This window comes from Symphalangus syndactylus, chromosome 15 (assembly GCF_028878055.3).
Source record: "Symphalangus syndactylus isolate Jambi chromosome 15, NHGRI_mSymSyn1-v2.1_pri, whole genome shotgun sequence".
NCBI lineage: Eukaryota > Metazoa > Chordata > Mammalia > Primates > Hylobatidae > Symphalangus > Symphalangus syndactylus.
Genome location: NC_072437.2, coordinates 94657886 through 94672539, shown reverse-complemented (window position 1 = coordinate 94672539; position 14654 = coordinate 94657886). Strand labels below are relative to the sequence as shown.

Here is a 14654-nt window from a genome sequence, read left to right as displayed (position 1 = left end):
GAAGGAAAAGGCAGCAATTTTTGCTGTTCTGCAGCCTCCACTCATGATACCCAGGCAAGCAGGGTCTGGAGTAGACCTCCAGCAAACTCTAGCGGACCTGCAGCAGAGGGGCCTGAATGTTAGAAGGAAAACTAGCAACAGAAAGAAATAGCATAACATCAACAAAAAGGAGGTCCACACAAAAACCCCATCGGAAGGTCACCAACATCAAAGACCAAAGGTAGATAAATCTATGAAGATGAGGAAAAACCAGTGCAAAAAGGCTGAAAATTCCGAAAACCAGAATGCCTTTTCTCCTCCAAAGGATCACAACTCCTGGCCAGCAAGGGAACAAAACTGGATGGAGAATGAGTTCAATGAACTGACAGAAGTAGGCTTCAGAAGGCAAGGTAAGGAATCTAAGAACCTTGAATAAAGGTTAGAAGAATTGCTAACTGGAGTAACCAGTTTAGAGAAGAACATAAATGACCAGATGGAGCTGAAAAATACAGCACAAGAACTTCGTGAAACACACAAGCTTCAGTAGCCAAATCGATCAAGCGGGAAAAAGGATATCAGAGATTGAAGATAAACTTAATGAAGTAGAGGGTGAAGAAAAGATTAGAGAAAAAAGAATGAAAAGGAATGAACAAAGCCGCCAAGAAATATGGGACTACGTGAAAAGACCAAACCTATGTTTGATTGTACCTGAAAGTGATGGTGAGAAAGGAACCAAGTTGGAAAACACTCTTCAGGATATTATCTAGCAGAACTTCCTCAACCTAGCAAGACAGGCCTATCAGGGGAACCCACCCCCGATAATTTATGTAGGTTCTTTTCTATTTTCCCTAAGTGTTGGCTGGTCTGAGAAATACAGGGAAAGAGTACAAAAGGAGAACTTTTAAAGCTGGGTATCTGGGGAAGATATCACATGTTGGCAGGTTCCGTGATGCCCCCTAAGCTGCAAAACCAGCAAGTTTTTATTAGTGATTTTCAAAAGGGGAGGGAGTGTACGAATAGGGTGTGGGTCACAGAGATCACATACTTCACAAGGTAATAAAATACCCCAAGGCAAATGGAGGCAGGGCAAGATCACAGGACCAGGGTGAAATTAAAATTGCTAATGAATTTTCAGGCACACATTGTCATTGATAACATCTTATCAGGAGACAGGGTTTGAGAGCAGACAACTGGTCTGACCAAAATTTATTAGGTGGGAATTTCCTCATCCTAATAAGCCTGGGAGCACTACAGGAGACCGGGGCTTATTTCATCCCTTATCTATGACTGTAAAAGATAGCTGTCTCCAAAGCAGCCATTTCAGAGGCCTCTCCTTAGGGACGCATTCTCTTTCTCAGGGATATTCCTTGCTGAGAAAAAGAATTCAGCGATATTTCTCCTATTTGCTTTTGAAAGAAGAGAAATATGGCTCTGTTCCACCTGGCCCACAGGCAGCCAGACTTTAAGGTTATCTCCCTTGTTCCCTGAACATCGCTGTTATCCTGTTCTTAAGGTGCCCAGATTTGATATTGTTCAAACACACATGCTCTACAAACAATTTGCGCAGTTAACGCAATCATCACAGGGTCCTGAGGCGATGTACATCCTCCTAAGCTTACGAAAATGACAGGAATAAGAGCTTAAAGTAAAGACAGGCATAGGAAATCACAAGAGTATTGACTGGTGAAGTGATAAATATCCATGAAATCTTCACAATTTATGTTCAGAGACTGCAGTAAAGACAGGTGTAAGAAATTATAAAAGTATTAATTTGGAGAACTAATAAATGTCCATGAAATCTTCACAATTTATGTTCTTCTGCCATGGCTTCAGCTGGTCCCTCCGATCGGGGTCCCTGACTTCCCACAACACAGGCCAACATTCAAATTCAGAAAGTATACAGAACACCACTAAGATACTCCTCGAGAAGAGCACCCCTAAGACACATAATTAGCAGATTCATCAAGGTTGAAATGAAGGAAAAAATGTTAATGGCAGCCGCAGACAAAAGTCAGGTTACCCACAAAGGGAAGCCCATCAGACTAACAGCAGATCTCTCTGCAGAAACACTACCAGCCAGAAGAGAGTGGGGGCCAATATTCAACATGCTTAAAGAAAATATTTTCCAGAATTTCATATCCAGCCAAACTAAGCTTCAAAAGTGAAGGAGAAATAAAATCCTTCACAGACAAGCAAATTCTGAGAGATTTTGTCACCACCAGGCCTGCATTACAAGAGCTCCTGAAGGAAGCATTAAACATGGAAAGGAACAACCGGTACCAGCCACTGCAAAAACATACCAAATTGTAAAGACCATTGACACCATGAAGAAATTGCATCAACTGGCAGAATAACCAGCTAGCATCATAATGACAGGATCAAATTCACACATAATAATATTAACCTTAAATGTAAACGTGCTAAATGCCCCAATTAAGACACAGACTGGCAAATTAGATAGAGTCAAGACTCATTGGTGTCCTGTATTCAGGAGACCCATCTCACGTGCAAAGACACACATAGGCTCAAAACAAAGGGATGGAGGAATATTTACCAAGCAAATGGAAAGCAACAAAACAAAAGAAAACCAAAAAAACAGGGGATGCAATCCTTGTCTCTGATAAAACAGACTTTAAACCAACAAAGATCAAAAAAGGCAAAGAAGGGCATTATATAATGGTAACGGGGGATCAATGCAACAAGAAGATCTAACCATTCTAAATACATATGCACCCAATACAGGAGCACTCAGCTTCATAAAGTAAGTTCTTAGAGACCTACAAAAAGACTTAGACTCCCACACAATAATAGTGGGAGACTTTGACACCCCATTGTCAATATTAGACAGATCAATGAGATAGGATATTCAGGACTTGAACATGGATATTCAGGACTTGAACTCAGCTCTGGACCAAACGGACCTAATAGTCACCTACAGAACTCTCCACCCCATATCAACAGAATATACATTCTTCTCAGCACCACATCACACTTATTCTATAATTGTCCACATAATTGGAAGTAAAACACTCCTCAGAAAATACAAAAGAATGTAAATCCTAACAAATTGTCTTTCAGACCACAGTGCAATCAAATTAGAACTCAGGATTATGAAACTCACTCAAGGCTGGGTGCAGTGGCTCAAGCCTGTAATCCCAGCAGTTTGGGAGGCTGAGGCATGCGGATCACCTGAAGTAGGGTGTTCGAGACCAGCCTGACCAACATGGAGAAACCCCATCTCTACTAAAAATACAAAATTAACTGGGCCTGGTGGTGCATGCCTATAATCCCCACTACTTGGGAGGCTGAGGCAGGAGAATCACTTGAACCCAGGAGGTGGAGGTTACAGTGGGCTGAGACCACGCCATTGCAATCCCGCCTGGGCAACAACAGCGATACTCTATCTCAAAAAAAAAAAAAAAAAAAAAGAAAAGAAAAGAAAACTCACTCAAAACCACACAACTACAGAAAAATTGAACAACCTGCTCCTGAATGACTACTGGGTAAGGAATGAAATTAAGGCAAAAATAAATAAGTTCTTTGAAACCAATGAGAACAAAGACACAATGTACCAGAATCTCTGGGACACAGCTAAAGCAGTGTTTAGAGTGAAATTTATAGCACTAAATGCCCACAGGAGAAAGCGGGAAAGATCTAAAATCGACACCCTATCATCACAATTAAAAGAACTAGAGAAGGCCGGGTGCAGTGGCTCACGCCTGTAATCCCAGCACTTTGGGAGGCCGAGACAGGCAGATCACAAGGTCAGGAGATTGAGACCATCCTGGCTAACACGGTGAAACCCCATCTCTACTAAAAATACAAAAAATTAGCCAGGTGTAGTGTCGGGCGCCTGTAGTCTCAGCTACTCGGGAGGCCAAGGCAGGAGAATGGCATGAACCCAGGAGACAGAGCTTGCAGTGAGCCGAGATTGCACCACTGCACTCCAGCCTGGGTGACTGAGTGAGACTCAATCTCCAAAAAAAAAAAAAAAAAAAAAAAAAAAAAAGAATTAGAGAAGCAAGAGCAAACAAATTCAAAAGCTAGCAGAAGACAAAAAATAACTAAGATCAGAGCAGAACTGAAGGAGACAGAGATAAGAAAAACCCTTCAAAAAAAATCAATGAATCCAGGAGCTTGTTTTTTGAATAGATTAACAAATTAGATAGACCACTAGCCAGACTAATAAAGAAGAAAAGAAAGAAGAATCAAATAGATGCAATAAAAAATGATAAAGGGGATATCACCACTGATCCCACAGAAATACAAACGACCATCCAAGAATACTATAAACACCTCTACGCAAATAAACTTGAAAATCTAGAAGAAATGGATAAATTCCTGGGCACATACACCCTTCCAATACTAAACCAGGAAGAAGTCAAATCCCTGAATAGACCAATAACAAGTTCTGAAATTAAGGCAGTAATTAATAGCCTACCAATGATAAAAGGCCCAGGACTGGATGGATTCATAGCCGAACTCTACCTGAGGTACAAAGAGGAGTTGGTACCATTCCTTCTGAAACTATTCCAAACAACAGAAAAAGAAGGACTCCTCCCTAACTCATTTTATGAGGCCAGCAGCATCCTGATACCAAAACCTGGCAGAGACACAACAAAAAAAGAAAATTTCAGGCCGATATCCCTGATGAACATTAATGAGAAAATCCTCAATAAAATACTGGCAAACTGAACTCTGCAGAACATCAAAAAGCTTATCCACCATAATCAACTCGGCTTTATCCCTGGGATGTGAGGCTGGTTCAACATATGCAAATCAATAAACCTAATCCATCACATAAACAGAACCAATGACAAAAACCACATGATTATCTCAATAAATGCAGAAAAGACCTTCAATAAAATTCAACAGCACTTCATGCTAAAAACTCTCAATAAACTAGGTATTTATGGAACATATCTCAAAATACTATGAGCTATTTATGGTAAACCCACAACCAATATCACACTGAATGGGCAAAAGCTGGAAGCATTTCCTTTGAAAATCCGCACAAGACAAGGATCCCCTCTCTCACCACTCCTATTCAACATAGTATTGGAAGGTTACTGTAGCCTTGTAGTATAGTTGCAAGTCAGGTAGCATGATGTCTCCAGCTTTGTTCTTTTTGCTTAGGATTGTCTTGGCTATATGGCTCTTTTTTGGTTCCATATGAAATTTGGAAGTATTGCTCTAACCAGGGCAATCAGGCAAGAGAAAGAAATAAAGGATATTCAAACAGGAAGAGAGGGAGTCAAATTGTCTCTGCAGATTACATGATTGTATATTTAGAAAACCCCATTGTCTCAGTCCCAAATATCCTTAAGCGGATAAGCAACTTCACCAAAGACTCAGGATACACAATCAATGTGCAAAAATCACACGCATTACTATACACCAATACTAGACAGAGAGCCAAATAATGAGTGAACTCATTCACAATTGCTACAAACAGAAAAAAATACCTAGGAAGACAACTTGCAAGGGATGTGAAGGACCTCTTCAAGGAGAACTGCAAACCACTGCTCAATGAAATAAGAGAGGACACAAACAAATGGAAAAACATTCCATGCTCATGGATAGGAAGAATCAATGTTGTGAAAATAGCCATATTGCCCAAAGTGATTCACAGATTCAGTGCTATCCCCCATCAAGCTACCATTGACTTTCTTCACAGAGTGAGAAAAAAACTACTTTAAAGTTCATATGGAACCAAAAAAGAGCCCTCATTGCTAAGTCAATCCTAACCCAAAAGAACAAAGCTGGAGGCATCACACCACTGACTTCAAACTATACTACAAGGCTACAGTAACCAAAACAGCATGGTTCTGGTATCAAAACAGACATATAGACCAATGGAACAGAACAGAGGCCTCAGAAATAATGCCACACATCTACAACCATCTGATCTTTGACAACCCTGACAAAAACAAGCAATGGGGAAAGGATTCCCTATTTAATAAATGGTGTTAGGAAAATTGGCTCACCACATGCAGAAAACTGAAACTGGACCCTTTCCTTACATCTTACAAAAATATTAACTCAAGATGAATTAAAGACTTAAACATAAGACCTAAACTCATAAAAACCCTAAAAGAAAACCCAGGCAATACTATTCAGGACCTAGACATGGGCAAACTTCATGACTAAAACACCAAAAGCTATGGCAACAAAAGCCAAAATTGACAAATGGGATCTAATTAAACTAAAGAGCTTCTACACAGCAAAAGAAACTAGCATCAGAGTGAACAGGCAACCAACAGAATGGGAGAAAATTTTTGCAATCTATCCATCTCACAAAAGGCTAATATCGAGAATCTACAAGGAACTTAAACAAATTTACAAGAAAAAAGCAAACAACTCCATCAAAAAGTGGGCAAAGGAAATCAACAGACACTTCTCAAAAGAAGACATTTATGCAGCCAAAAAACACATGAAGAAATGCTCATCATCACTGGCCATCAGAGAAATGCAAATCAAAACCACAATGAGATACCATCTCACACCAGTTAGAATGGCCATCATTAAAAAGTCAGAAAACAACAGATGCTGGAGAGGATGTGGAGAAATAGGAATGCTTTTATACTGTTGGTGGGAGTGTAAACTAGTACAATCATTGTGGAAGACAATGTGGCGATTCCTCAAGGATCTAGAACCAGAAATACCATTTGACCCAGCAATTCCATTACTGGATACATACCCAAAGAATTACCAATAATTCTATTATAAAGACGCATGTGGCTAGGCGTGGTGGCTCACACCTGTAATCCCAGCACTGTGGGAGGCTGAGATGGGTGGATCACCTGAGGTCAGGAGTTTGAGATCAGCCTGGCCAACATGGTGAAACCCCATCTCTACTAAAAATAAAAAAATTAGCCAGGTGTGATAGCACAGACCTGGAGTCCCAGCTACTCAGGAGGCTGAGGCAGGAGAATCACTTGAACCCAGGAGGCAGAGGTTGCAGTGAGCCGAGATCACGCCACTGCACTCCAGTCTGGTGACAGAGTGAGACTTCATCTCAAAAAAAAAAAAAAAAAAAGACACATGCACATGTATGTTTATTGCAGTGCTACTCACAATACCAAAGACTTGGAATCAACTCAAATGCCCATCAATGATAGACTGAATAAAGAAAATGTGGGACATATACACCATGGAATACTATGCAGCCATAAAAAAGGATGAGTTCATGTTCTTTGCAGGGCCATGGATGGAGCTGGAAACCATCATTCTCAGCACACTTACACAGGAACAGAAACCCAAATACCACATGTTCTCACTGGTAAGTGGGAGTTGAATAATGAGAATGCATGGACACAGGGAGCACAGGGAGGGGAACATCACAAACCGGGGCCTGTCAGCGGGTGGGGGGCTAGGGGAGGGATAGCATTAGGAGAAATACCTCATGTAGGTGACGGGTTCATGGGTGCAACAAACCACCATGGCACGTGTACACCTATGTAACAAACCTGCACATTCTCTACATGTATCCCAGAACTTAAAGTATAATTTTAAAAAAAGGTGGCCGGGCGCAGTGGCTCACGCTTGTAATCCCAGCACTTTGGGAGGCCGAGGCAGGCGGATCACGAGGTCAGGAGATCGAGACCACGGTGAAACCCCGTCTCTACTAAAAATACAAAAAAATTAGCCGGGCGTGGTGGCGGGCGCCTGTAGTCCCAGCTACTCGGAGAGGCTGAGGCAGGAGAATGGCGTGAACCCAGGAGGCGGAGCTTGCAGTGAGCCGAGATTGCGCCACTGCACTCCAGCCTGGGCGACAGAGCGAGACTCCGTCTCAAAAAAAAAAAAAAAAAGTATATTAAAATATTATAATAGAAATCTATAATTATCTACCACTTACAAATATAATATGCTGTATGCAACATAAAATAATAGTTTTTAAATGTGAGGACTATGACCTTCTTTTTCTCTTGCCCAAATTCCTATCTAAGGGACCTGGCGGAGTCACGCCCTACAAACCATAATATCTCATCAGACAGGTTTTATGAACCCTGTATAATGTAGCTTGCTTTCCACCTGACTCTGGTATACAGTAAAACATGACAGCAGATGCTGAAAGAAGTAAAAAAGATTTTATCCCACAATATATTTCTTTAACATGTTTTGAAATGGCTGCCACAGGATCATCAGACTAAAATGACCCTGCAAAGCTGTATTTTGTGGGAATAATTTGCATCAGATTAATGTTCCATTAATGTAGTCAGACCTCTCCCTTTCTAGGCTTTCTCAGATATGGAAAGATTAACTGAGAGCCTGAGAGCTCTGAAATCTGCAAAGAGACATTTTCCATCTATTCTCTCTGAGGGCTGCCACATATGAGGCTTCATTTACATACTAAGAACCTTGGTCTCCACAACCCCCTTAGCTTAACTCAAACATTCCTTTCTACTGATTTCAAGTTTTAGACATTAGCTTAACTCTCCCAACCAACTGTCAACTAAAGAATCCCTAAAACTCACCTATGATCTCCCCAGCCCTCTGCTTTGAGAGGTCTGGCCTTTTTAAGGCCAAACTAATGTATACCTTCCTCATGTTGATTTACGATTTTCTTCCAATTCCTGTCTCCCTGAGATGTATAAAATCAAGCTGTAATCTGGCTGCTTCAGGCACACTTTATCAGGACTTCTTGAGATTGTGTGGCCTGGGCCACGGTCACTCATACTGGCTCGAAATGTACCTCTTTAAACATATTTTGACAGAATTTGGATTTTTCTATTATCAAATGTATTTTCATATGTGGAAAATGAATACTATTTTTGTCAATTAATAAAATTCATAGTAATTTATAACATAAGAAAGAATTATATCCAGAATATAAAACTCTCAAAATTCAATAAGAAAACAACCCAATTTAAAAAATGGAAAAATATTTGGATAGATATTTTATCAAAGAACATATAAAGCTGTCAAACACATAGAAAGATACTCAACATTATAACATCATTAGTTATTAGGAAAAGGCAAATTAAAACCACAATGAGGTATCATGACACACCTATTAGAATGTCTATAAAAAAAGACTGATTATATCAAGGGTTGGCAAGAATGTGGAGAAACTGGAACTATACTACTGTTGAAAATGTAAAATGGTACAACCACTTTGGAAAACAGTTTGGGATTTTTAAGAAGTTAAACATGTAGCTACCATATTACCCAGCCACTTCATTCTTAGATATTTACCCAAGAGAAATGGAAGCAGATGTTCATACCAAGATTTGTACAAATCTTGTACATTTGTACAAAGATTTGGCTTTACTTATTATAGCCAAATTCTGGGGGGAAAGCCCCAATTTCCATCAACAATAAATAGTGATATCTGTATAATAGAATTCTACGCAACAGTAAAATGGAATTGGTTATTATCAGATGGATGAATCTAAATTATGTTGAAAGAAGCCAGTAAAAGTAGCATACATATTAAATGATTCCATTTACATAAAACTTTAAAAAATACAAACTAATCTCTAGTGACAGAACAGATCAGTGGTTGTCTGGGGTTTGGGGTGGGGGTGTAGAACGGTAGGCAGGTGGTATGACAAAGGGGTCCCAGGAAACTCTGAAGGTTGGTGGGCATGTGTGTTACCTTGCATGGGATGATGGCTTCACAGTTGTGTACACATGGCAAAACTTACCAAGTTCTACACTTTAAGCATAGGATAGTTTAGTATTTGTTCATTATTCCATAATAGATACGTTTTACAACTATAATGCCACAAACTTTCTTCAGTTTAGTTTTTTTTTGGTATAAATATTAATTTTCCATCCTTTTACTTATACATTTTTAATATTTTTATATTTTAGGAGTATACTTTGGAAACGATCTAAAGCTAGATTTTACAGCATAAAAATACACTTGACACATACCTTTTGACTGTTTAATAAATGAACAGTCTAGTAACTTATTTTTTAAATTTTTATTTTATTTTATTTTATTTCTTTTTTTGAGAAGGAATCTCAGTCTGTTGCCAAGGCTGGAGTGTAGTGGCGTGATCTTGGCTCACTGCAACCTCTGCCTTCCAGGTTCAAGTGATACTCCTGCCTCAGCTTCCCGAGTAGCTGGGACTACAGGCACGCACCACCACATCTGGCTAATTTTTGTATTTTTAGTAGAGACGGGGTTTCACCATGTTGGTCAGGCTGGTGTCGAACTCCTGACCTCAGGTAATCCACCCGCCTCAGCCTCCCAAAGTGCTGGGATTACAGGCACGAGCCACCGCGCCTGGCTCTGGTAATCTAAATCTTTGAGTTACTTTAGAGAGTATAGTTCATATAAGTCATGATGACATATTTGAGTTCATTTCTAATATCTTATTTTATTCTTTCAATTTCTCCCATCTCCCTCTTGGCCTTCCTTCTTTCCCTCTTTTTCCTTTCTTTATGTTGATTGAATTTTTTTAACCCCTCATTCCAATATTTTTCCATCTATGGTTCAGAACAATATATATGTATTTTATTGATCATCTTAGAAATTTTAACAAATATTTTAACATTGTTAAGTCTAAAATTACATATTATTTTTACTCTTTCTCTAGAATATAAGGACCTTATTTATGATGGCTTGTTTCCTTGTGTGTGTGATTTCACATTTTAGTCGACTAAGTAGCCATAAGCACTTCAGCATTTTAAATTGGATTTTCAGAGCACAGTGGCAGCATAGATTCCAGCTCTTAAACTGCAGTGGGGCTGGCCTGTGGTCAAAGGTTCCTGGGGAGGGCTTGCTCCCCATCCTCGGCTTCCCTCAGAGCTGGAGCTGCAATCGGCCAGTCTCCCGCAGGGTGAGTTTTCTCTTCCTTCCTTGTGCATCTGGCCAAGGTGTTACCCTTTAGAAATTCCAGATTTATGCAGGGTCCTCAGATCTGATCTCTCACCCAATTACCAGGCTTTGTCTCCTGTCCTTCACATTTATGGCTTTGACCTATTTTCCATAAATTTTAAATTAATCAGCAATTTTAATAAGTTTTCTATTCTCCATGCTGTTGGGTCAAAAGTGTAGCAACTAAGAATGCAAGTTTGGAATACAGATTGCTTAGGTTAAAACGAAGGCTCTACTACTCATTACCTGTGACTTTGGGCAAATTAATGAAATGTCTGTGCCTCACTTTCCTCACATGTAAAGAGAGGGGCGATAATACAACCTGTCTCACAGAGTTATTGTGGATATTAAATCAATTAAGATATTGAAAGAGCACAGGACAGTACCTGGCATGCAGTTAGAGCTCAAACATTAGCTGCTATTATGGCTACCATTTTTGGGCTTAAAGAAAACGTTTTGAGGTTGTGTTACATACTGTTGAACAATGGCATGAATATCTTACAGTAGGATTCCTCTCCCTCCGCCTCCCCCTCCTCCTTCTTCTTCTTTTTTTTTTTTTTTTTTTTTTGAGACACAGTCTCACTTTGTCACCCAGGCTGGAGTGCAGTGGCATGATCTCGGCTCACTGCAACCTCCACCTCTCGAGTTCAAGTAATTCTCCTGCCTCAGCCTCCCAAGTAGCTGGGACTACAGGCAAAAGCCACCGTACCCGGCTAATTTTTGTATTTTTAGTAGAGACAGGGTTTCGCTACATTGGCTAGGCTGGTCTGGAACTCCTGACCTCAAGTGATCCACCTGCCTTGGCCTCCCAAAGTGCTGGGATTATAGGTGTGAGCCACCACGCCTAGCCAGGAATATGCATAATAAACAATTTTTGACTTTCAAGCAAAATCACATAGTTTATTCATATCTGAATGCAAATAAATGGTTTCCTCACTGACACACTAACAAATCATTTGATACCCATTATCTCTGTTCTTCTTCCTTTTAGACAGTATTATTTCTTAAGGTTAGATCTTTAAAGTGTTTTCAATTGTACATTATTTCTACATGCTATTGGAATAGCAGACACCCCTACACAGAGAAGATTCTCCCACTTAAACGTAGCATAACATCTTGTTTTTTAAGATAAAATGATGTGAACAGCTGGTTCATTTCATCTAGAGTCAGAAAACATCAGCATATGTATGTCAAGCTCTGGAACAATTATGTAAATCACATGGGTTGGCATTGTTCCATTAATGACATCTGAATAAGATAAATTCCAAGTTCAAGTCATCTCCCCAAGTAACACATCATATTTCTTACATACCTGGTGAATGAAGCTTGGTGGTTGAAGCTGCTACTCTCTTAGGAGATGAAACAGCAGGTTTATTTGTATCTTGATCTTTCTGAGCATCTTTCTTTGTTCCTATGTACAGTTGGAAAAGAAATAGAAAGAAAGTAAGCTACTTAAAATTGAAATGGCAACATACATTGTGGAAAGGGTGGCTTCACAAAAGTCAAACAGATCAACAAAAGAAATATTTTGTCTGATCAAATATTTGTTTGAGCAAATATTTGATTTGCTGCTATGGTCACCACCCCTTGTGCTTGAGGAATGACACACTTTTTTATAGGAAAGGGAATTCAGTTTTGAGTGGTCAGGGGAGAAGTAAGGACACTGCTATCTCTGATTTGATGAAAAACGCCCCCTTCTCTGAAGGTCACTGCCACCCCAATGACCCTGACCAAACTATCTGGGAATTAAAATTTTACTGTCCTCAGCCTCCAACTTAGTCTGCCTGCCTTTCTCTGCCAAAACAAATTTTCAGAAGACGGAGAAGGACGTTGTAGCTGCACATAGCTGCTAATGACTTTGGCATCACCCGGAGCCAAGCCACGGGGGACATGGTCCGACTCTAATTAATTTCCATGCAGCAGCTCCACAGAGGTGACCTAGAGAGCCTTTTAGCTCTCTTGGCTGCAGCTGAGCCTTCGTGGAACTTGCTGCCAGAGCTCGTCCAGCAAAAGCATGTGGATGCTCCTCACATTGTGTCCAGGGATACCCAGGGCACAGTGCAGCTTCTCCTTTGTGTGCTTGGCACAGTGCTCACCTTCACATCACCTTTGTCAGAAAGTCAAAGAGCAGTGGATGGGAGATTAGCAAAATCACACAGACCTAGATTAACCCAAACCTGCCTTGGCTTCAGCACACTGTTAGGTCATTTCAAACACAAAGCTTGCTGTTGTTCCTTAGATGCAGACCATGAATGTCACCCCCATGCTCACCCCCAAACCCTGAGACCTCACTCTTCTTTCCAGAGGTAACTGCTACTAGCAATTTTGTGTTTATTCTCCCAGATTTTTTCCTAGGTATTTATAAATATACACACATATACAAATACAGCTATTAGTTAAATATATGAAATAAACATTGCAGTTTCTTTTTACCAACGCACATTTTTGGAGATCTTTTTCTTATCAGTGTATTTACAGATTTTTAAAAAAGAGCCACATCAGGCCAGGCGCCGTGGCTCACGCCTGTAATCCCAGCACTTTGGGAGGCCAAGGTGGGCAGATCACAAGGTCAGGAGATCGAGACCATCCTGGCTAACACGGTGAAACCCTGTCTCTACTAAAAAATACAAAAAATTAGCCAGGCGTGGTGGCAGGCGCCTGTAGTTCCAGCTACATGGGAGGCTGAGGCAGGAGAATGGCGTGAACCCAGGAGACAGAGCTTGCAGTGAGCCGAGATCGCACCACTGCACTCCAGCCTGGGCGACAGAGCGACACTCAGTCTCAAAAAAAAAAAAAAAAAAAAAAGAGCCACATCATACAAATGGACAAAGACATACTGTAATTCAGTTCACCATCGTCTTATGGATGAGCATTTAGACTGTTGCAAGTTTAGCCACTGAAATAGCTACACGTGCTATAATAAACACTCTTCTACTTGTTTCTTTGTACACACAGACCAGGATCTTCAGAGAACAAATGCACAGAATTGCTTTTGCTGGATTGAGTCTGCTCTTTTGCAGTATTGCTATGTACAGTCCAATTGTCAACAAAAGGATCCACTAATTCATATTCCCAACAAACAGTGTCTGAGAACAGCTCTTCCAACATGCCCCATGCCCTACAGACACTGAAGTCTCAATCATTTAATGGATTCATTTAATTAAGCAATGATTTAATTAATTGATATCTACCACCATATCAGATAGTGTAGCCCTAGATGACCTCACAGACATACTGCTGTCACTGTCCCTGCCCACATCTGCCAGCCACAATGCCAGCCTTGTTGGGCCCCAAACATGCCATGCTTCTTCCTGTGGCTTGAGTTCCTCTGCACAGAATATTCTTCCTCTAGCCCTTAAGCATGGCTCATCCATCCATTCAGGAGGTCTCAGCACAGCAAGGTCTCCTCACCATGCCTGGTGCTCCAGCTACTGTGGCCCTCTCACCACCTGCCAGTTTCCTCTTTACCCGCTTCATTCTTCCACACAGCATTTGTCACTGCCCAACAATCTATTCTATCCTCACCTGTTTGCTTAGTGTCTGCCGTCCCCACTAGAACACAAACTTTGACCCAGATAGGGTGGCCCCTCAGCATGTGCCCCTCCAACCCCTGCTCTCCTCCGGGCTTCTTTCCAGGAGGTCTGCCCAGGCATTTCAGGGCTCACAGAAGGCTGGAACTTCCAGGTCTGGAAAGCCCAGCCACTGCACTCTGCTGAAGTCACGGGTACCTCTCAGGGTACCCACTATATGGCTAAGCTCCCCATTCTGTTCCTTCACTTGGCTTTGATTTTAGGTATCAACAAATATGGAAAGACACTGAGACTCCTGAAAGCTGAGAAGGGAA

The 14654-nt window shown here is 40.8% G+C and overlaps 1 protein-coding gene across 7 annotated transcripts in view; it reads right to left on the bottom strand.

The window, feature by feature from the left end:
• MTUS2 (microtubule associated scaffold protein 2) overlaps positions 1-14654 on the bottom strand; it is a 729967-nt gene that overhangs the window by 166849 nt on the left and 548464 nt on the right. For all 7 annotated transcript variants that reach the window (XM_055244645.2, XM_055244647.2, XM_055244648.2 and 4 more), the window contains one exon: positions 12123-12221. In XM_055244645.2, coding sequence (XP_055100620.1) covers positions 12123-12221 — 99 coding nt within the window. The remainder of the gene's footprint in view (positions 1-12122; positions 12222-14654) is intronic.